This window comes from Centruroides sculpturatus, unplaced genomic scaffold (genome assembly GCF_000671375.1).
Source record: "Centruroides sculpturatus isolate CEXI.00-Female unplaced genomic scaffold, Cexi_2.0 scaffold328, whole genome shotgun sequence".
In the NCBI taxonomy this organism is placed as follows: domain Eukaryota; kingdom Metazoa; phylum Arthropoda; class Arachnida; order Scorpiones; family Buthidae; genus Centruroides; species Centruroides sculpturatus.
Window position 1 is genome coordinate 258,782 of NW_019384678.1, and position 23,705 is coordinate 282,486.

General features: G+C 29.7%; 1 protein-coding gene across 1 annotated transcript in view; it reads right to left on the minus strand.

The window, feature by feature from the left end:
* Window positions 1-23,705, minus strand: part of LOC111626899 (nuclease SbcCD subunit C-like) — a 159,150-nt gene that overhangs the window by 46,723 nt on the left and 88,722 nt on the right. Inside the window, exons 15-22 of the mRNA XM_023370419.1 lie at window positions 23,318-23,368; window positions 18,499-18,549; window positions 18,053-18,103; window positions 17,860-17,910; window positions 9,379-9,429; window positions 9,203-9,253; window positions 9,078-9,128; window positions 757-807 (exon numbers count right to left, since the gene is read on the minus strand). Coding sequence (XP_023226187.1) covers window positions 757-807; window positions 9,078-9,128; window positions 9,203-9,253; window positions 9,379-9,429; window positions 17,860-17,910; window positions 18,053-18,103; window positions 18,499-18,549; window positions 23,318-23,368 — 408 coding nt within the window. The remainder of the gene's footprint in view (window positions 1-756; window positions 808-9,077; window positions 9,129-9,202; window positions 9,254-9,378; window positions 9,430-17,859; window positions 17,911-18,052; window positions 18,104-18,498; window positions 18,550-23,317; window positions 23,369-23,705) is intronic.

Here is a 23,705-nt window from a genome sequence, read left to right on the forward strand (position 1 = left end):
ATTGATGGTCACCAGTCTAAAGCATACCATTCTATATATTTAGTTTCGTTTGTTTCCAAGTTCTAAATACAAGTTACAATATTTGTTTCTCTGTTTATTGCTATGAACAAACCATCAGTTTAATAATTTCAGCCAAACAAATCACAAAATATGTTTAAATAAAAATATGATGGCAATACAAGGTACAAATTGTTTACGTACTGCAAACATTGACAATGACATTGTATTTTATTAGACTGATTATTAATCTATAATTTTGCACTGAAATGATGTTGGAAGTCTTTGCTAAAATAGTTAAAAATGAAAATTCCATCCAATGATAGTCATCCTACTGTCCTCTGTTGAAATTTCATATCAACTCTTTAAACCACCTAAATGCTGTTGCAAATAATGAAACATTTTCATTAAGTGCCTCCTTCAACATTTTGTATGATTCAGTGACTGTTTTCTTAAGGCAATAACAGAATTTTAACTCAGCATACTATTCTTCTCTTATTGTAGCCATTACAAACAGAGTCAAAAGTGGATATAATATCACCTTCACACAACTTTTTGTTGAAAAGATAATCAGTAATCAACATTTTTCACCACACCAAATCAGAAGACTTTTTAATTACAATGGACATTTTAACAAACATCGCATCATTACTTCACTAAAGTTGCCATCTTATTCTTTTTTTGATACCCCTCATAATAATGCTTGCTTATAAATTAATGAATAATTAAGTATGATTATTATATTTATTCCATAATTACCTTCTGTTGCCATTTCTTTATCTTCGACTGTGTTAACAATATTTTCTATCACTAAAAAAAAGTAAAAATATTTAATCATATTAAAATTTATGATTTAAAAATTCTAATTAAGCATCACATTATCTAATGAAGAATCCCTGACATTTCTATTTTACATTAAAAATATTCTATCATTTTTTTTGTTAAATAAAATTGGAAAATTTTTATGTAATTTCCATCTAGACAGCTTTCTCTGCCTTAATTCAAATCAGCATCACAGAAATTTCAATATATCCTTCTACAGGTGCAAAAACTTTATCTACCAATATTGTTGTTCTACTTTTTCCAAACTACTACATTAGTTAAATTACAAAATTTTGTAACTAGTTAACCATAAAATTAATAATTTTTATTATCTAAGTAAAATTTTATTATTCAATTGAAATTATCATAATAAACAAACTTTAAACATACATAAGCCCAATATTTATAGTAAACTAGCTTACCCGTCGCGCATTGCTGCGATCTCAGAAGAAACGAAATTCAAGCAAACTTGTTATGATAAAATTCAATTTACATTTTATTATTTTTATTGAAACTTATTATTATTATTCATTTTCATCGGAAAAACATTTCAACGTGTCGTTTCAGTTCTATTTATTTATTGGAGTGCTTGTGGATACACGATATTTTTTGTTTTTCCGTCTTTTGCATACACGAATAAATCAGAAGGTTTTCCGAAGCGTGAGCTGGCCACATACAGTTGTCCACGCAAGAAGCACGCATTCTCCAAATTTAACTCACACACTCACAGCAATTGTCAGAAGCGCAATATTCTCCATTTTTATATATATATTTTTAATCCTTTACAATTTTAATTATTTAATTGCTCCTTCCTCTCTGCCTTGGCACGTTGTGAAATTTCTGAAGGTTGAATAATAAACCATTTTATTGTAATTTGTCTTCTTAAATTATTTTGAGTCGATATTAAAATTTGGAAAAGGGGGGATACCTAGATCGGTAAAATACGCGAATTTCTTCCTACAACTTCGGTTGTTGTTCGGGGTACAGTTAAGGTTTTAACGAAGTTCAAGCGAATACATAATTAGCAAAAAAAAGTTGAAATAAAGNAGAAATATTAAATTTTGATAGCTAAATCTATCAAGCCCTATTTATTTTAATATCTTAAAAATGCTTTATTTTTTCAAATTGTTTAAAATACTAAAAATTTTGCAAAATTTTTAAAATTTGAATCTTTTTGTTAAACCTGACGCACACCTATGAAAAGAGGTCGAAAATATTCATTTAAATAAATTGAAGTCTTGCTGAAAAGAGTATTTAAGGTGTTATTTAAGCTAATAGTATTTAATTTTAATTATATAACTAATTAAGTAATAAATGAATTAACAGTTACTTGAATCAGTTATAATAATTATTTCATATAAAACCAAGCCCATCATGTAGTAAAAAGCAGACAATACTGCTGGAGTTTTAATTTGACTATAATGTAGTTAATTAAGTATATAAATATTATATAATTTGGACTAAAGGTAGACGGATAAGATGCTGTCTTGTATTAAATTTGATAATTAGATATTATTAATTAATTTAGAAGTTTCTAGAAGAAAAGAATCGGTTCAGAGTGGTACTGTAACCTGCAACTGCTGCTTAATATATGGATAAGTTGCCAGTTACACTACCAACACCTCTATCTGATCTTTGTTTCCATAACTTGTAATTTAGATATAACCTTACTGATTACTTATGATGCCAACTGGAGCCAACTGAGCATTTAATTATTAATAATAGCAGTAATATAGTCCAATGTAATCTGGCAATCATTTGATTTTAATAAACAAAATTTGTTTGGTTAAAAATAAGAACAACACTACATCTTTCTCCATTATATTAAATTTATTTTGTTTAATGTAAAAAAAAAATTAGAATTTATTATTAGTTTAGAAATTGATATTTTACAAAATTGTTTAGCTTTACTTTAAACAGGAAAACCAACACTGAAGTAAATTTTTATAATATACTAGCTGTTACCCGTGGCTTCGCTCGTGTGGATTTTGCAAGCAAACCCTATTTACATTCAATATTTCAACAACCATAGTAATTGTTATTTAACACCAACCACAGAGAATGATGAGAATTGCCGAGAATCAAATGAACTGTTTTTAATTTGATAAATTTTCTGGAACATTTACAATCGTTCTATAATCGAACCAATATGCAAAAAAGAATTCAAATTTAAAACGGTTCAAACATTTGGTTAAAAAATCGAAATATATAAAAAATATTTATAACAATGTCTGAAATGTTATCAATTTAATACCCCTAAGTACTCAACGAAGACTAAACGTAATTAAAAACAAAAAAATTCACATCTAAAATGGTACAGTAGAAGCCGTTCTTCAAGTTAAGCCTTAATGTTCTCCCTCTCCCCCTGCGGGGGAATTTTGAAAAATCCCTTCTTAGTGTGTGTTTTCATGATGTACCCTAACTGTGTACCAAATTTCACCTCTACGTTCTGGAACTTTCCAGAAAAAACTGGAACATTCTCATTGAAGCGTCACACATTTTCGAAGTCAACCACTTTCAAACCCCATATCTCTCATACCCTTACAGCTATCAAGATGCAACCACCATAGTACACAATGGGAGACTCGAGGCTACTACCACACACAAACACCATTCATGTGCGATGTGTAGTTTTGGCTGCTGCAGAGTGATGTGTAGGCACAAACATGTCCATTTATATATAGACTAGCTGGATCTGGCCATGCGTTGCTGTGGCTCAAAATGTTTCTATTATAAACGTATAACACTCCCCATGTGGGGAATTTTGAAAAATCTCTTCTTAGTGTACATTCTCTTGATGTACCCTATTAAAACAATCAAAAATACAAAAAACCGCATCTAGAACAGAATAATAGAAGACCAATTCTTCACGGTAAGCCTTAATTTTGTCCCTCTCCCGCGAGGGAGGGGAATTTTGACATCTATACAATATAAAAATATGCATGTATTAAAATACAACGTTGTGTCAAAATTTCAAAGCAATCGGTTAAGAACTTTTGGAGATTTAAGATTTTGAACAAACGAACATTTACATTTTTATTTATATACACTGAGATACAAAGTATTGTGTATGTTATTATATATACTAGCAGATGAGCCTGTCGTTGCTCAGACAAAAAGTAATGCTATCAAAAATTAAGATTATTAGATTATGGCTGATCTTACCTATTTTCACCAAGTGCAAGAATTAGGTCCCTCTCTTCCAAGACTAATTAGAAAATTTCTATATATCTGCTTACCACACCAGGATGATGATAATTAAGATTCACAGCAACCACTAACTGGTGCATAGTACCACTAAATGATGAATAACAAATGTTTTTGTAACCCCTTCTGGGTTCTTCTTCAGGTTTACTAAATTTAAAAAATAAGCTGGATCTTCCCGAATCACTCATAAATATAAATTCGAACATAAAATTGAACATTAAGACAAAGAGTTTGAATAAAGCAAACTTATATGCATGCGCTCCCCGTGTCAACTTTATATATGATGAAACACTAAATATCATTGAGAATTTTTAGAAGGGTCTAAAAATATGTTCGATTTCCCACATAAATGCAAAAAAGACATCTAAAATAGTACAGTAGAAGCCGAGTTCTTTGAGGTAATCCTTAACCTTCTCTCTCTCTCCCCCCGTGGTGGGAATTTCGAAAAATCCCTTCTTAATGTGCATTCTCATGGCATACCCTATTAAAATGCAATCAAAAACGCAAAAACTCGCATCTAAAATAGTATAATAGAAGCCAAGTTTTTCATGGTAAACCTTAATCCTGTCCCTATCCCCACAGGGGGCGGGAATTTCAAAAAATCTCTTCTTAAATTAATGTACGTTCTCCTGACATATGCTAACTGTGTACCAAATTTCAACTTTCAACGCCTAACTGTTTGGGCTCTGTTCTTATTATTATTATTATCATTATCAATCCGTCTTGATTATATTATAAGATTGAGATATCATTATAATGCATGTTCCTGTGAATGAAATGTTAATCTGTGGGGGTGATCTGAAGAGGAAGAAAGTGGAAAGAAGAGTTCTTGGGAAGTGGAGAACAGGAGAAAGGAATGGAGAAAGAGAAAGACTAGTCGATCATGCTGTGGCTTTTGACCTTGCATTAGTTAACACCTACTTTGAAAAGAAAGTGAATCAGCTGATTACAAATATGAGTGGGGGTATATCCAGCCAGATTGATTTTTTCTTGTGCTACAGGAGACATCTTAGTGAAATGAGAAACAGTAATGTGTTAAATGGAGAAAGTGTTCCTGCACAACATAGAGTTCTTCTGGTGAATTGTGACTTGCTTATGGGCCATTGTATGAATTGTGTTAGCTGGATTGAACAAAGGATTAAACGGTGGAGATTGAAAGAAGAGAAATTGAAAAAAGAGTTTAAGGTAAGTGCTAAAAGAAATTCAGTTCCCGAATGATGTGCAAACATGGTGGCTGCTGAATAGTAATTGCATTTTGAAAGTATAAGAGGTTTTGGGAAAAACTTTGGGGAAGAGGTCATCAAAAGGAAAGGAACTTTGGTGGTGGAATGCTGAGGTACAATCTGCAGTTAAACAAAAGAAAGAGGCAATGAAAATGTGAGATCTGAGGGGAAGGCCTGAAGATAACGAAACTTACCATTTGGCAAATAAAATGATTAAAAAGGTGGTGGCTATTGCAAAGGCTTTAAAAGAGGCATATAAAGTTTTTGAAAGAAAAGGTGAAGAAAGGCAGCTGATGAGAATTGCCAAAGCAAGAGATAAGACATCAAAAGATTTTTCCTCTATTAAACTGATTAAAGATGATAAAGTAGTAGTATTACAAGATTATGAAAGGGTCAAGAAAAGATGGAAAGTGTATTTTAGGGACTTATTGAACTAAGAAAACCCCAGAACTACATACAAGGATGCAGAGGCAAATGAAGGAGTGTTGCAAGATATTAGTATAGAAAAAGTGAAAAGGGTGCTTAGAGAAATGAAGATGGAGAAATCAGTAGGTGCTGATCAGATTCCGATTGAGGCTTGGAGAGGGTTGGGTAAAGAGGGGATTGATATTCTCTCGGACCTTATGAAGAAACTTTGGCAATAGGAGAAGATTCCAGATAAATGGAGGAAGAATATTCTTGTGCTGGTCTTTAAAGGGAAAGGGGATGTACAGGATTGCAGAAACTACATAGGTATAGAGTTATTTTCCTATACTATAAAGATTTGGGAGAAAATTGTAGATAGAAGGATTAGGCAGGAAACTGAGATTGGAGAGAAACAGTTTGGCTTTCTACTGGGAAGGAGTATGACTGATGCTATCTTTGCATTGAAACAGCTGATGGAAAGGCACAGGGAAATGAAGGAAGATTTATTGTACAAATTGTACAAATCGGTTGTTAGACCTGCAATGTTATAGGGGGCTGAGTCATGTGCAATTACAAGAGCCCAAGAAAGAAAGATGGCAGTGGCAGAGATGAGCATGTTGAGATGGATGTGTGGAGTGTAAAGAAAGGATAAAATAAGGAACGATTTTATTAGAGGTTCTGTTAAGGTGGGTCTCTTGAGAGGAAGATGCAAGAATGTAGGTTGAGATGGTTGAACACATAGAGCAAAGAAGTGAAGATTATGTTGGAAAGTTGGAAAACTGGTAGTAAAAAAAGAGGAAGACCAAAGCTGCTTTGGAAAGATAAGGTGGAGGAAGACTTGAATCAGTGGGACTTTAAAGGGAAGAAGTCCTTGATAGGAAGAAATGGAGAGAACGTATTAGAGAAGGAAATGCCAACCGAATATAAACATGGGAAAAGATGAAGATAAAGAAGAAGAAGAAAATGGAGATACCATGTATTATATACTATAGAGAAATGTTCAAAAATGCACATATTTTAAGCTAATTAAACAAAATAAATTAATAAAAGCTACTGCTAGACTAAGGCAAACTTTACAGAAATGTTTTTGGCTTTCTTGAAGCCATTATTAACTATGTAAATGGAACAATTTCAACATTCAAACATAATTTCATTCTATGTTCAAATGTTTAAACTATCACAATCTAATAGTACCTCTGTCATGTTTAAAATAATACTGAATTTTACAGTTGTGAGGTCCAGCACATAGTCTAAACACTCACTTAAATCCATTCCTCTAATAATATTATAAAATAATATTTTTAATTTGTTTACAATCAGAAATTATGAGTAACTTTGAACTTTGAAATAATAACTGTCAGGAAGAGGTTTGCATTGTCTGATCCAAAATAATGAAGATCCCAGATCAACAAACATCTATGACTGGAATTGAATTTAGCATTGTCAAATTATCAACATTGATGATTTTGCATGACTGAGATAGTCTCTAATTTCACTTAGAAACAGATGCAAGGCCAATTGAGTCATGAAGCTTATTCAAGACCAACTGTAATGTTAGACATGGGACCAAATCTATAAAATCATGTCTCAAGGGCACGGGATTGTTTAGATTTTCTTAGATCATTTAAACAAAAAGACAGTCCACGTCTCAAGGACAAGGGGTGTCTTTTCATTTAAATTAAAGAGTTCTATCAAATGCTCCTTTGTAGGCCAATTTAGTTTTCTCTGTTGTGTGTTTCTTTGGATATTTCAAGATTTTGCCATTATCATCAACATTTCCATCTTCACCACACTTTCTTCAAAATGAGTTGTATGTCCCTTCTTGACAGATTATTTGTGAGTCATCTGACAAACTTTACTGCAAATTGCTATATTCTGAGCTTTTCCAGGTGGATGACTAATTTCCTGTTGAACTGGATGCCAGAACTATTGTAAAAATTGTGTTTCTAATCGAATATTGTACCCAATGAGAACATCTCAAACTCAATAAATGGTTTCATTATGCAAAAACGAGTCATCCTTCAACCCAAGCTCATACACTCACATTTATGTCCCTTCCATTCACATTGTCCAGTCAAGGTCTTACAGTTTAAATTTATACAGCTTTCATTTAATATTGAACTGTAACTGAAAACAATTGACTCACCCAGAATTTAAGATATAATAATATATTTTGTGAGCAACTTAATCTATAAAAAAAAATGAAAGTAAATTAAATTATTCTTCTAAACAAGAGAATAACAACTCCATATTTTTGGTGTTCTAGGGGGGGTTCTTCGATCGTCAAGTCTGTTGGTGACTTTTTCTCTCTGCTTCATCAAAGGCATTTTTTTCTTGTTAATTTCCATAAAATATTTTTATTTGTTCACTATAATAATTAATTATAAACTGATTTTGCTACTATTGCTAATGTCTGGCATAGAATCTAACCCTGGACCTCTGCAGAAAACACCTACAAAAAGAGGAAGACCACCTACAAATCGTTCAAATCAACTATCTAACTATGCAAAATCATCTGGATCCGAAACAAATCTTATAACTGACTATACAGAAACAAGAAGAACAGTTTCTCCAAATACATCAGGTGAGAATTTTAAATCTAATAGTTTAACCGAGTCAACTAATCCAGAGACATCTGACATCTCAACTGCAGAGTTATGGCTAAAGACAGTTGAACTTATTACTGCTAGCAATCAAAAGACAGATAACCAATTTACACTTATTCATGATGAAATTAAATATTCACACCAAAATTATAGAATTAAAAAACAACTACAATTAGTGAATGAAAAATACAAAAAAATTGAATTAGAGTCGACTAAACTGGGTACTTACAAAGAACAAATGCAATTTAGACTTGATGCTATGAACAATGTTATTAATAATAATAAATTAATAATTTACGATTTTACAAATATTATGATAGATAAGAATAACAAAGAACTATTAGACTTTCTAGCATTTGTTAATAAAATGCCAAACAACAAAGAAGAAAATATAAAATCTATTCATAATATACCTAATCCCAGAATTAACATTAAATGTATAACTTTAAAAAAAGAACAAATATGAAATAATATATTGATGAATTTTAATAAATTAAAACAAAATAAATTATTAGGAAAATGGAAGAATGTAAATCTTAGTTAAGGATTTACAACTAAGAAGAAAAATGCTTTTACTACATTACATTGATCTAAAAAAATGTGGTTTTCAAATTAAGAGATGATTTTTGGTGTTCTAAGAAATTCAATTATGACATTTACTTCACATAGCCACATGAAAATGCAATTCAGAAATATATGTTAATATTAAGAATGCACACAAATAAAGAAATATTAATTCATTTAAGCTACTTTCTTTCATTTTAATTTTCCATTTGAAAATAACAAACTATATTATAACTATTTTAACTTAGATTACCTTCTTCAGTTGTTATCTGATCTTCAGCTGAATTAACAATATTTTCTAACACTTAAAAACAAAAGCAATATTTATTAAATTAAAGCATAATTATTAATAAAATCATTATAAAATTATTTAAATACCTTCAGTAGCTGTTATTTGATTTTCAACTAAATTAACAATATTTTCCAACACTAAAATATATATATGCATATAAATGTAGTTCATAAATTAATAAAGTTTTATGAAATAAAACTCAAAATTTAAATTATTAATTAAGAATTTCTAAATTGTAACTATAAAAGTAGTATTATTTTACCTTCATTAGCAGTAACTTTATTTTCAACTGAAGTTACAATATTATCAAGCACTGAAAAATATATTTAGATGAGAAGCAGAACAAGTTTTATAGGCTTTATAATGTTAAAAAAAATTATTATATTTTGGTTGTTGTTTAATTTTAATAAATTTAGTAATTAAAAAATTAATTGTATGTTTTACTTTAAATAAACTTTAAATATGATATATATAAATTATATCAAACTTTATTACACTTTTTTCATTACAAGAATTTTAATGAAGCTAATTAAATAATCAAAATAAAATTCTTAACTNTAATTACGATCATTCGATACATAGTTCTGAAATACACTTATACCTATATATGAATATTTATATTATGCTACAAATAAAGTATATTGTTTATAAATGTTAAAAATACCACCATGCCTAATGACATACTGACATAATGACAATGTTTACATTGAGGCATCATAGATAAAAAATATAGCATTCAAACAAATGACGTCTTTGCTTTAACAGTGCAATGACATTAGTTTACTTATCCATTATCATCTAAATTTTAATAAGATTAGTACACAGTGAGTATCAAAACTGTTATTGTTTAAGCAATGTGTCATTTAAAGCTAAAACTTATCTTAAACATTAATCAATACCACACCACACCTTCCATACATTTTCCAGAAAACTTTATTGGAAACAAATATTTTCTTCCTATTTTATGGATCCATTTCAGATTCTACACTTTCAAATTGTATGGTTTACTGAGAATTCAAATATTGGAATGTTCTAACATTTAAAATGATCATACAAAGGGGACCTAAGTATATCCCCCACAATGTGATACTGGTGCCACAGATGCGGTCCCACAGGTCCTAGCGGTGCTCAAGAATTGTCAAGTGGCCACCAAATTCCCAGATATGGAACTTTCCATCATTTCAATGATTGCATCTCAAAAGCAATCCATGGGTGACAACAAAAACTCCTTCAACAGCCAACTCTTAAGGCGGTACTTGGCGATGACCCACTTCTTAAGGCTACGGATCTCGAACAAGAAGAAGAAGTTTGTCTTATGCAGGGAAGAAAATTTTCTAACCAGAGTCATGGACTTCCATAGCCAATCCCATGCAGTAGTCTTACAGGTTGATCCAACTCCTACTGTTTTAAGAAAGACTAAGAAAATAGTATCTCTATCGAGTATATCTGCTCTTTTCCCAGGCACATGGAACCTCCGTCCAATGTAGCATGTCCCAGGCTATTCTTTAAATAGAGCTGGCCACTGAGGTTGCTGGTTAACAAAAGGACCCACTCAACCTACTACCTTAAAAAGGCACTTACCAAGCTCCTAAGTGGGCTCCTTCCTCCTTTTCCCCTTGTTACATCTTCCTCCATCATGGCTAAAGCATCTTTATCTGCTGCATTAGGTAAATTGTCCCCTAATAGAAACAGTTTCTACAAAATGGAAGTTGTAGCTATCTACCCCTCAGTACTCAGTTTGAGGCAGTTATGCTTGCCAATACACTACTCATCAAGGAGTGCTTTTCAGCGCATCAAGTCTTAGAGATATGTGAGGCTTTACTTTTGTCACTGAACACAATTATTTTCAATGAATATTTTTGAACACAATTAGTTTCAGTTCAATGGGAAAATATACCTGCAAAAATAAGGGGTCCCAATGGGCTCACCACTGTCTGCCGTACTAGCAGAATTGCTCACGAGACATGTTGAGCAAAGGGTTTTTAGTTTTCCCTAGTGAACCATTGACAGTGGTGATATTTGAAATATTTAACAAACGGTTCGCTAACAGAAAATTTTTCCTTAACAATTTTTTTTTGTTCAAATGGTGCATTAGCAACATTAGTGCAAAAACTGACCTTAAGATACTCATATAAATAAAAAAGATGCGTTCACAAAATTAAGTCAGTTAAAATTTAACATTGTTTATGCCAGAACTATATTTTTTTTTAATAAATAATAAAAAAAAGTGTGTTCAAAATGGTTTATTTTGTACATATTTTAATATTTTTCATTCAAAATAATTTATAAACATAAAAGTTGGCTTTTTTTAATCAGAAAAAGACATAGGGAAAACAGTTAAATAAGAAAAACTTTTCTAAATCATTTATTTTATTGTTAGGTATTATTATAATAATAGATGTCATCGTGTCTTAAAATACAATATCTTTCTTATTTCGCTGTTGATAGCTCGACACGTGTTTCACAGCCATCTTGTATTTTCTTGCGCGTGTGGGATCTCTCTTATGAATGGATCTATAGTTTCGAGCACTCTCTTGAGTCGATCGCGATTGAAACGGTCGATGGAGGTTGCACCAGGCAAACAGGGTATAAGGCTCTAGTTTAGTAGTGTTAAACAGTATAATACGTATATTTTAATATATTTTTTAAAAGAAACAAAACCACTGAGAAATGTTACGTGTGTTTAACAATGGGTTCGGAAAACTTTGAAAATGTTAACAACGGATTCGGCCGAACCTGTGCGAACCCGCTATCACCACTGCCCATTGATATATCTGAGATACGTAGACAATATTCTCGTAGCCTGGCAAGACCAGGATTTCCTCATCCTCAAATACTTTCTTATGAATGTTTACTCTACTATCGACTTTACCTGGGAAAAAGAAAATGGGGGAAAAAATTGCATTTTTAATTCTAAACATCTCCAAGTCCCAGGGAGGTATAATGTACTCCGTATTCCATAAATTTGACAACATACCCCGTCTAATGCCTGCCACAGCATACCATTTGCAGCACTACATCAATGCAGCTATAGCCCCTTTAATTAGAAGGACCTTTCTGTTGCCTTCCACACAAACTGTTATCAATATTGAATTTACTGCCATTCGCTCAGTAGTAAATGCAGCGGGTTATACTAATTCCAAATATAAGTATATCTTGAACAAGGTTAAAAGATCTCTTTTTCCCGCCACCACTTTATGCATCCCAAAGGAATGCACAATTGTCTGTCCCTCATTATCATTCTGTGGCCACATCACTGCCTGCATTTGCCATATTTTTAGACAACACATGCTATTTCTGTCAGTCACTCTGTGACCAAATCTCAGGAGGCTGCTAGGCAATGAAAGGGATGCTACTTCCATACTAGAGAAGTCTGAAATATATTCTATCCCACTGGAAAACACATCTGGTATTCACACCCACTACGTACGAGCGACAACTAGAATATTATCTTGCCGCATCTCGGAATACCAACATTCCATCAGGGCAGGCAGGTGTGACACTGAGCTAGCAAGGATGGTGTTACAACACCAACACACCCTGCTTTGGGACAGTGTAGTGATGCTCAGGTATTGCAATCAGAGGAGCCTGGTGTATGTTTGGAAGGCCCTCCTTACCATTTTACTAAATCCATGCAACTCCGCCATGCTTCAGTTGCCTTCTATGTGGGTCAGCTTGTATAAAAGATTAAAACATCATCTCTAGCTCTTCCTCAGTGCCCATTCAACACATTATGATGCATGCACATTATCACCACGCATGTGTCAATTTAAATTCTTTATGTTTACTTGTTCTAAGTTTAGTTTTGTTCTAAAGGACTAATGTCATTAGTTTTAATTCAAAAATTTTATTTCAGATTGTGTTTGCCTGAGAATGACATTTTATAGAATGTCGAAAGCGCTTGCAAATATAGTGATATTTATATGTAATTAACACCTGTGTGATAATTTGTTCTTCTCTTATTTAAAATAATGTTTTTTGAAAATTAAATAAACTAATACATCATATCATATAAAGATAATTAGATATGTAAATGAATAAAATTATATAAACAATATGTAAAATAAATATTTATTGTGACATTGTTACAATTCTCTAGGCTGCAATTTTTAATCATCTTTTAATTTTAAAAACATCACAACTTCCAGTCCAGACCAGAAATGCACACAGATATCTCTCATATAACATGATAGTTACATTCCAAAAAAGTGTCATGTTATGTGAATCCATCCTACACAAAACAAAGCACTAATGCAAAACATAGGGTTAGGTTCCAGAAGTTAGCAAAAGTATACTATGCTTTTTTCATTTCTAAGAGAAATATGTTCATTAAAGCAATCAATAATTTATTTCTAATTAACATCACAATTAAAAATACTGTATTACACGTAGACTTTATACTTTGTAAAAATAAAATGCTCTTATTAACTAAAATTAATAAAATTATTAATTTTAGTTAATAAGAGCATTTTCTTTTTACAAAGTATCATCATTGCTTCAGTTTTTTTGTCAATCTTGATCAGAAGTACTGGCAACATTTTCAAATTTTTTATTAATTACAAAATAAAAATATGTTATTAATGTTGGGTCATGTTTGTTCAGTTGAGTACTCAAAGACTTTTTTCCCGAATTTGTGTTCAAATACTGGGATACTGCCATATTTCATTCATCATTTTTATAAATGAAGTAGTCATTCGTAGGTAATACCTATGGTTAAAAAAATGTTTAATAACACTTACCTAAAAATGTTTAAATGAACTTTACTACATACAAAGATTAATCTATAAAAAGAAAACATGGTGACAGTTTTAAGGACTAAAGTTCTGAAAGCAACATCTAGTTGATAGGAAAGTTAGTGCAATTTTTTCTTCCTTGTCCTAATGATTTTTGTTAAAGTAAACCTGACAAAAGGAACAAAATAATTTGAAAATTTCAATATTCTAAAATCCATGGGTAAAGTTGAGATGACACCTGCTTACTTAAATAAAAACAAAATTGAATAATAAAGTTTACACTTAAAAATTATGAAATTTTGTACAGAAGATTTCCAAAACCATGTTAGAGCGCAATCAAAAAGTCATGTTGTATGGGGGATATCCCCAATTTTCCTACCATGTTAGAGCGAAACCATGTTGTAGAAGTACCATGTTGTACAAGGGATACCTGTATATAGTTACTTGGAGTCTCTAGCCCCTAAGCTTTTCATATTTAGTCTGTATTTTAGAACTGTCTTGCCTCTGTCTTCATACTTCTCCTGATAACAATTGAGTCACACTGTTATTTAATTCCATACTCAAGAAAATTATTGAATTGAAATCATGTGATTTCCAGTCTAGACCAGAAATTCGTATATAGTTAATTGGGGCCTCTGGCCCTAAGCTCTCCAGATCTGGTCTTGATTTTAATCTATATAACTCCATTCTCAAGATTGACAAAGGACAGACTGATGAATGACAGTGGGAATGTATGGGTCTCAATTATTACTCAAAATTAAAATAGAAACATTGAATAAAAATAATGATCAACAACAAGACATGTGCATTAGATGTTATATATAACTCAATAACAGTAAATCTTTAATTAGACACTTGGGTACAATTGCAAGTGTAACATTGTTGTGGGTGGGTTGATGATGAAAGATTGCCAGGTGAACAACAAGATCGATCTTTATTGTTAATGCAATCGCATTTAGTTTTAGCATGAAAGATCTTCAAGGCCTCTAAAGTTCTTAATTTCTAGTTAGCAAACTTCCTTCGTATAATTTTTGCTTCATCCCAATATGGTGACGTCTTGGGCTCACGGGCTTAGTGCACTAGTACTGTAACAAATCTAATTTTAGTGGTGCATATCTGTGTTCCTTTATTTGTTGGTTCAATAATCTATTTGTTGATACAACATGTTAACTTTTTGTTAAATCTGTTGTCTATAACTAGAATCAAATATACCCCAGGGCTCTGCTACTACAACTTTGTCTTTGTCATTTGTTAACAATTTAAATATAGTAGAATAACATTTATATGTAATGTGCATGCTTATATATTTAGCGATCCTTTTATACACTAAAGAGTAGTCTGGGATCATAGTCTATTACAGTGCATTTCTGACTGTGTATTGAATAAAATTTTATTGATCAGGTGCTGGTTTTTAAGGTTGTATTCCACACTCTGAGACATGTTAGAGATAAGTTTTAGAATGTAGCAATGTGCTGCTATGTTGCTTTTTTTATATGTTTTAACTCCCAAAGTGTGTCTCTAATGTCAGAGCAATGGTGGTAAGCTCTCCTAACTAAAGATCTAATGTCATCTTATAAAGTACTGTTTTATTTTTCTGACTTTTCCAACGATTATCGACACGACTGTGTGCCGGAAATAGCCGTTCCCTAATGGGTACTTTACGCGGATTCGCATTAGTGTGCCAAGCCTGGACTTTTAGCGTGCACCGAAATTAAATAAGGACAAAGTTTGTCAATAACAAATCAAATATTTAATTAATTTCTAGTAATAAACTATATACAAAATTTAGTAAAAATCAAATAACAATTTATTCAATGAAAATCAATAAGAATCAACCTGACAAAACTCAACTGAATCTAGTTTCTAACTTAATTCTATTCCCCTTTGGAATTCAACAAAATTCAAAGACTTAACTTATATACAATAATAATTCTTATGAATTAAAGATCCTAATCATCACCTCAATATACTAGGAACCTATTTCCTCAACTCTCCAGACTTTCTCTATTCGTCGATCCACAAATCAAATAACTTCAAAATCGCCTTGGAACTATTTAATCCTATCTGACACCTCTCTCGTTCACTACTACGAAGCTCACCAAGCTCGTTGCTATCAGAAGCTCACCTCGTCCGTTTTCACTTGAGGTTCAGTCTTTATACTGTGAGGTGATGTCACAATTCTGACTGCGACCACTCCCCTCATTTACATACTTATTTGCTAACAATAAATTTTCTGTTTGTTTGGCAGCCTATTTTCCAACATTACTCGCTAATCTTTTACATTATCCTTTTTGACAATTTTCGGGATGTTTTTATTCTTTAAGGTTTAGCGAGTCCCTAAACTGTGCTGGTGGGGTCTCCCCCCCTTTTCTCAGTGTGGACTTACTTTTTTCCACTCTGGAGTGCGAGTGTGCACGAGTTTTTTCTACAGCGCTTTTCTCTCGTTGGTGAGTTGGTTTCTCTTCTATTTTTAAGTTTCTAAGGTGAATGGTGAGGAAACCTTCGTCCTAACAAAACATAAGCCCCAAACAAAAATATAATCAAAAGCAAAAATAAAAGTAAATAAAAATAATGCTCGGACTTGGTTCCTTACAACCTTTTTATAATTATGCAGATTATTTGATGTAGTGAAGATAAAAAAGGAATTATAGGTTGGTTTGCAATATACCTGTGTTACTAATTGCCCATTTTTTAACAAGGTTAAGAAATAAATAAAGAAATAAACTTGAATATTAATGCTTTGGTCGAGTGTTAATGTTAATCCATACTGGTTGTAATTAAATCCCTGCAACACCTCCTCTAGGTTTGGTTTAGACTTCCAGATAATAAAAATATCATCAATGTATTACACATATAATGGATGTTTGTAAGAATTTCTCTATTGCTTTACCTTGCAGGTTTCTAATTAACAACTCACATAGATCCCCAAATGGATCCCCGTTAAAACACCATATTTCTGTATTTATGTTTAATTGTTAAAAGTGAAAAAAGGAGAGTAGCATAGCCTATCTGTTAAGTCTAATATTTGCAATGGTGTTTATGTGCATCAGATACTATTTGAAATAGGAAATCCCTAAAAATGTAGAAACAGGACACCAGTCTAATAAACATAGAAACAAATTCAAAGTGTGTTAGGTGTTCACAGTCTGTTAACACAATGTTTTCCAATTTTGATACCAGTTCTTATGGATTGTTGATGGTGTATGTATATCCTACAAGATTTTCTGCTAATATGTGATGCATATGCTTGTATGATACATTCATATTTGACTTCTTTAAAAAATCTGGTTCATTGGTAAAGATTTGAAGCAACTACATTAGCAACTACAACAGAATGTTCACTCTGCTCTGATAGCAGTAGCTGTGGAACAAATTTTGCCATGAAACGTTTCAGGCCAAAATCCTGTCAAAATCTCGGACACAGTAGTTTTTGGAATTCCCAAATAAGCTTCTAGTTTTCACACTGCCAATCACTGATCTTTGTTGATTGCAGAATGTACACAATTCAACATTGCCACATGTTCTTCTTGTTGCAGGCCTTCTAGAACTTGGATAACTTTCAACAAATTCTCAGCAATCTTTCAAGAGCTTGTGCCACACTTTTATTTACTCTGCACTCATTGCATCATCCTCAAAAGCCTTCTGAATCATCCAAATAGTTTCCATGGAGTATACCAACTCATTCAACAACATCTAACGCCCCACTGGCTTGTACAGTGAAGTCATCATTGTTCATGCAGGCACATTCTCCTTCACTACCAAGTTATACTGATGTCATACAAACCATTCTGATTGTATTAATTTAACAATGACTGGATTCTTTTATAGACAGACCTCAAATGTCAGATTTGTGTAAATTAATGTCTAGTATGGGTAGGTTATCTACAGTTTCATATAAATTTACACAAATTCCAAAAATATTCTTAAATAAAACAAATATATATTGACAAACTAAAAAATTCATCAACTGTTGTTATTAAATTTAATGAATAACTTAATTTTTCAATTACCTTCAGCAGTTGTCACTTGATTTTCAGCATAGCTAACAACATTTTGCAGCACTAAAATTAAAATAATTTATATTTAATCAGACATTTATAAAATTAAATCAACTTATCAATTTTAATCATCATCAAGGGCTATATGTTTACTGATAAATTACACATTATAAATTTACTATTTCAATTTAAATCAAAAAATTACCTTCAATAGCTGTAATTTCATCTTCGACTAATGTAACAATACTTTCTAAGACTGATTAAAAAATTTACATATCAAATTTCAAAATTAAAGTATTGAAGTATGATTATGTAATACTAAAATTAATTAATTATTAAATTAAATTACATATAATAATTAATATTAATTAATTAGTTTATTTATTTCTTTAAGTTTATTTCTTTACTAGTTATGCATATTACTTAAATTAATTAATATCATCATTAAAAATTTCAAAACTCTTCAATAATGTCAATATGTAAATATGCATTTTTATAAATATTTTCAATTATATTCTAAATATCTACCACTAATTTTTTAAATATATATATTTTCATCATTATTAATTACTTAGATATTAAAAATGAATTCATAAAATTATTACAAAATTAAACTTTTTAATCTATTTTTAAAACTGATATTTAAATTACCTTCTGAAGTTGCTATTTTATCTTCAGTTGAAGTAATAATATCTTCTAACACTGAAAGTGAAAAAACTGATTTAGAAAAAATATTAAAAGCATATTAACAAAAATCATAAAACATGAGAATTTCATATTATAAATATTCTGTTGGTTCAATAACTGTTGTTATATTATAATTAAAATTTCAAAGCATCATATAGGAAGCAATGCAATTATAACTTTTATGATTTTAAATCTAAATTTGGTAATTCAAATTAATTTTTTAGAATAAAAATATATCTCAAAAACTGGGTTTGTATAAATATATCACTGATAAAACCAACACCAGCACATAACAAAAAAAAAAAAAAAAAAAAAAAGAAAAAATTTACAAATGTTTTTGTCTATATGAAATAGACATCCTCAGGTATATATGATATCGAACAAATGGCTAACAGAAATAGAATGTTTTTAAAAGTTCAAACTGATTACATGATTCGAATACATTACATCTAATATAGTAAAATGATGGAGGGAATATGTTAAAATCCCTGCATTTACAAAGAAAACTTAATTTAGCTGATGTTCTACAAAGTAAAATACATTCTATTTTTGTTAGCCGTTCATTTGATATCGTATATATCTGAGGATGTCTACTTCACATAGATGAGAAAACATTTGTAAATTTTCTCTTTTTTCTTGTTATGTGCTGGTGTTGGTTTTATAAGTGATATGCAATGGAAATATTGTCAATAAAAAATATTATGTGAAAATTAATAAAAAAAACATGATAATTTCACTTCTAAATCCAAATATTTTATATTAAAAAATTCAGCCTATGAAATAACACAATGTCAAATATCTTTACAAAAAATGAATTTACAAGATTTACATCAAAATTTATACAGCTAAGCAATAAAAGAATAAATCTCTCATGTAAATGATTATCTTTATATATATATTATATGAATATATGAGTACAGTAGAGCATCGATTATCCGACCCCCAATTAACCATCACATCGGTTAACCGACCGTTCTAGTCGGCAAATTTCAAATGTCCACTAGTGATGTGGCACTACAATATTTAGCTATGTCTTGGCTACTTTAATATTATTTTCGTTAAATTTTTGCATGTTTTAGCTGGCAACACGACTTGACCATTGAAGGGAGGCCAGTATTTAAACGAGACTTAATTTTCTAATTATGACTGGTTATTTGTTTTGTGAACAATAAAATAATTAAAAAATAATTTTTAACGATACAATAGCGACAATTATTATTTAAAAAAAAAATTGTTAGTCTTAACATCAATGAAAATTCAATGCGAAGTTGGTTAATAGCAATACACTAACATACTAATTACATGGGATATACTAATATACTATACTAATAATGTATTTTTTCATTCTTTTTGGTTATCTGATTTTTTCAGTTATCTGACCAACTTGAGTCCCCAATTGAGTCGGATAATCGATGCTCTACTGTATATTTGTACTTAGTTTTACAAAAATTCTTGTTAATTTGAACTCAAATACTGTAATTTGAAATTGCATTAGTTTATAACTATACTATTTGTCTCAGCTGGGATATAAGAATTTACTTACATGTTAAATTAGTTTGAAATACAGCTACTTTGGAATTTGAAGGGAAAATTCTGCTGAAACTATGATATGTATATGTTAACTCATACATTTAGATCAAAGTTCACATACCTCAATAGCACAAGAGCATAACAGACTGCAAACAACTCTAACCTAGTCAATATGGCTTTGCTTTTACAGTAACAGATTTTTGAGTGAGCTATGACTCACTTTACCCATTGACTATTCTTTTTCTCTTCTCTCATAAAATATGGCTGGGTTTCAGGTTTGCTAGATTGAGAGATAAGTAGCAGATGAGATATTTGTAGGGCTCCACACTACTAGATTTGGGCAACTCGTTACCTTTTCAGCTACTTTAAAAATAATTTTAGCTACATTTCAAGAATTTCAATTTACTTTTTATAAAACCTATCTGGCAACCCATGAAGTTCTTGCCAGACATGTGCTGTTTACTGCATGTTAGTACAGTACATAATATCATTTTGCTAAAATATTGATATCTATCATACAACCAAGAAGCACAAAGCAAGTGAGCAGAAAGAGAACATTTTTTGCATGTCAAAAAAAAAAAAATTTTTGTAGAGATGGCATCAGGAAAAAGACTCCAAGAGAAGTTACAACAAAATCTCAATTGCAAAACAACTGGCTTTTGGGAGGTGGACAAGAATGATCATTCAAAATGTGCAATTGAAGAGCATTCAATATTCTATTTTTGACTCTCTAATTCATTTTTTAATTATTTACTAATAACAGTAGATAACAGTAACTCTTATTATATCCATGTTAAAATTAAATTGAATCACTATAATTCTGTCATTTACTATCAAAAATTCTTCAGTTGAAGTAATAATATCTTCTAACACTGAAAGTGAAAAAACTGATTTAGAAAAAATATTAAAAGCATATTAACAAAAATCATAAAACATGAGAATTTCATATTATAAATATTCTGTTGGTTCAATAACTGTTGTTATATTATAATTAAAATTTCAAAGCATCATATAGGAAGCAATGCAATTATAACTTTTATGATTTTAAATCTAAATTTGGTAATTCAAATTAATTTTTTAGAATAAAAATATATCTCAAAAACTGGGTTTGTATAAATATATCACTGATAAAACCAACACCAGCACATAACAAAAAAAAAAAAAAAAAAAAAAAAAAAAAAAAAAAAAAAAAAAAAAAAAAAAAAAAAAAAAAAAAAAAAAAAAAAAAAAAAAAAAAAAAAAAAAAAAAAAAAAAAAAAAAAAAAAAAAAAAAAAAAAAAAAAAAAAAAAAAAAAAAAAAAAAAAAAAAAAAAAAAAAAAAAAAAAAAAAAAAAAAAAAAAAAAAAAAAAAAAAAAAAAAAAAAAAAAAAAAAAAAAAAAAAAAAAAAAAAAAAAAAAAAAAAAAAAAAAAAAAAAAAAAAAAAAAAAAAAAAAAAAAAAAAAAAAAAAAAAAAAAAAAAAAAAAAAAAAAAAAAAAAAAAAAAAAAAAAAAAAAAAAAAAAAAAAAAAAAAAAAAAAAAAAAAAAAAAAAAAAAAAAAAAAAAAAAAAAAAAAAAAAAAAAAAAAAAAAAAAAAAAAAAAAAAAAAAAAAAAAAAAAAAAAAAAAAAAAAAAAAAAAAAAAAAAAAAAAAAAAAAAAAAAAAAAAAAAAAAAAAAAAAAAAAAAAAAAAAAAAAAAAAAAAAAAAAAAAAAAAAAAAAAAAAAAAAAAAAAAAAAAAAAAAAAAAAAAAAAAAAAAAAAAAAAAAAAAAAAAAAAAAAAAAAAAAAAAAAAAAAAAAAAAAAAAANGGCTCGACCATTGAAGGGAGGCCAGTATTTAAACGAGACTTAATTTTCTAATTATGAGTGGTTATTTGTTTTGTGAACAATAAAATAATTAAAAAATAATTTTTAACGATACAATAGCGACAATTATTATTTAAAAAAAAAATTGTTAGTCTTAACATCAATGAAAATTCAATGCGAAGTTGGTTAATAGCAATACACTAACATACTAATTACATGGGATATACTAATATACTATACTAATAATGTATTTTTTCATTCTTTTTGGTTATCTGATTTTTTCAGTTATCTGACCAACTTGAGTCCCCAATTGAGTCGGATAATTGATGCTCTACTGTATATTTGTACTTAGTTTTACAAAAATTCTTGTTAATTTGAACTCAAATACTGTAATTTGAAATTGCATTAGTTTATAACTATACTATTTGTCTCAGCTGGGATATAAGAATTTACTTACATGTTAAATTAGTTTGAAATACAGCTACTTTGGAATTTGAAGGGAAAATTCTGCTGAAACTATGATATGTATATGTTAACTCATACATTTAGATCAAAGTTCACATACCTCAATAGCACAAGAGCATAACAGACTGCAAACAACTCTAACCTAGTCAATATGGCTTTGCTTTTACAGTAACAGATTTTTGAGTGAGCTATGACTCACTTTACCCATTGACTATTCTTTTTCTCTTCTCTCATAAAATATGGCTGGGTTTCAGGTTTGCTAGATTGAGAGATAAGTAGCAGATGAGATATTTGTAGGGCTCCACACTACTAGATTTGGGCAACTCGTTACCTTTTCAGCTACTTTAAAAATAATTTTAGCTACATTTCAAGAATTTCAATTTACTTTTTATAAAACCTATCTGGCAACCCATGAAGTTCTTGCCAGACATGTGCTGTTTACTGCATGTTAGTACAGTACATAATATCATTTTGCTAAAATATTGATATCTATCATACAACCAAGAAGCACAAAGCAAGTGAGCAGAAAGAGAACATTTTTTGCATGTCAAAAAAAAAAAAATTTTTGTAGAGATGGCATCAGGAAAAAGACTCCAAGAGAAGTTACAACAAAATCTCAATTGCAAAACAACTGGCTTTTGGGAGATGGACAAGAATGATCATTCAAAATGTGCAATTGAAGAGCATTCAATATTCTATTTTTGACTCTCTAATTCATTTTTTAATTATTTACTAATAACAGTAGATAACAGTAACTCTTATTATATCCATGTTAAAATTAAATTGAATCACTATAATTCTGTCATTTACTATCAAAAATTATAATAATCATTCCGTACTTATATCTTATTTTGCTTTTAGGTATTTTAAATAAATAGATTATATATATAAATACACACATTTTTTAATATGAGTTCTCTGTTTGCATTTCAACAGTAAGAACTTATGTTATAGTTTGTTGTATTGCCTTATAAAAATATTAATATCTTTAAATAGATAATTACCTTCAGCAGCTGTTTCCTGTTCTTCAACTGAAATAATGAGGCTTTCCAATACTAAAATAAATTAATTTAATTAATCTCTTATATACTTTTTAAACACATTATTATAATTATTTTCATCTACTAAAACAAAATATATGGCCTGTCTCTGGGAAAAATCTGATACAAATTTTATTTTGACTTTAATAAATAAAAAAAAAACCGTATATTTAAAATTATATATATTTAAATTTAAAATATAATCTGAATTTAATTAAGTTCAGTTTTTTCTTAGTACATCATCATTCTCTAATAATATTTTATATTAAATTAGAGTGGAAAACTAGTAGCTTCAAGCCATATGGTCTTTTGTTACTTCTAATAGCCTGATAAAATATAAATTATTAAAAGT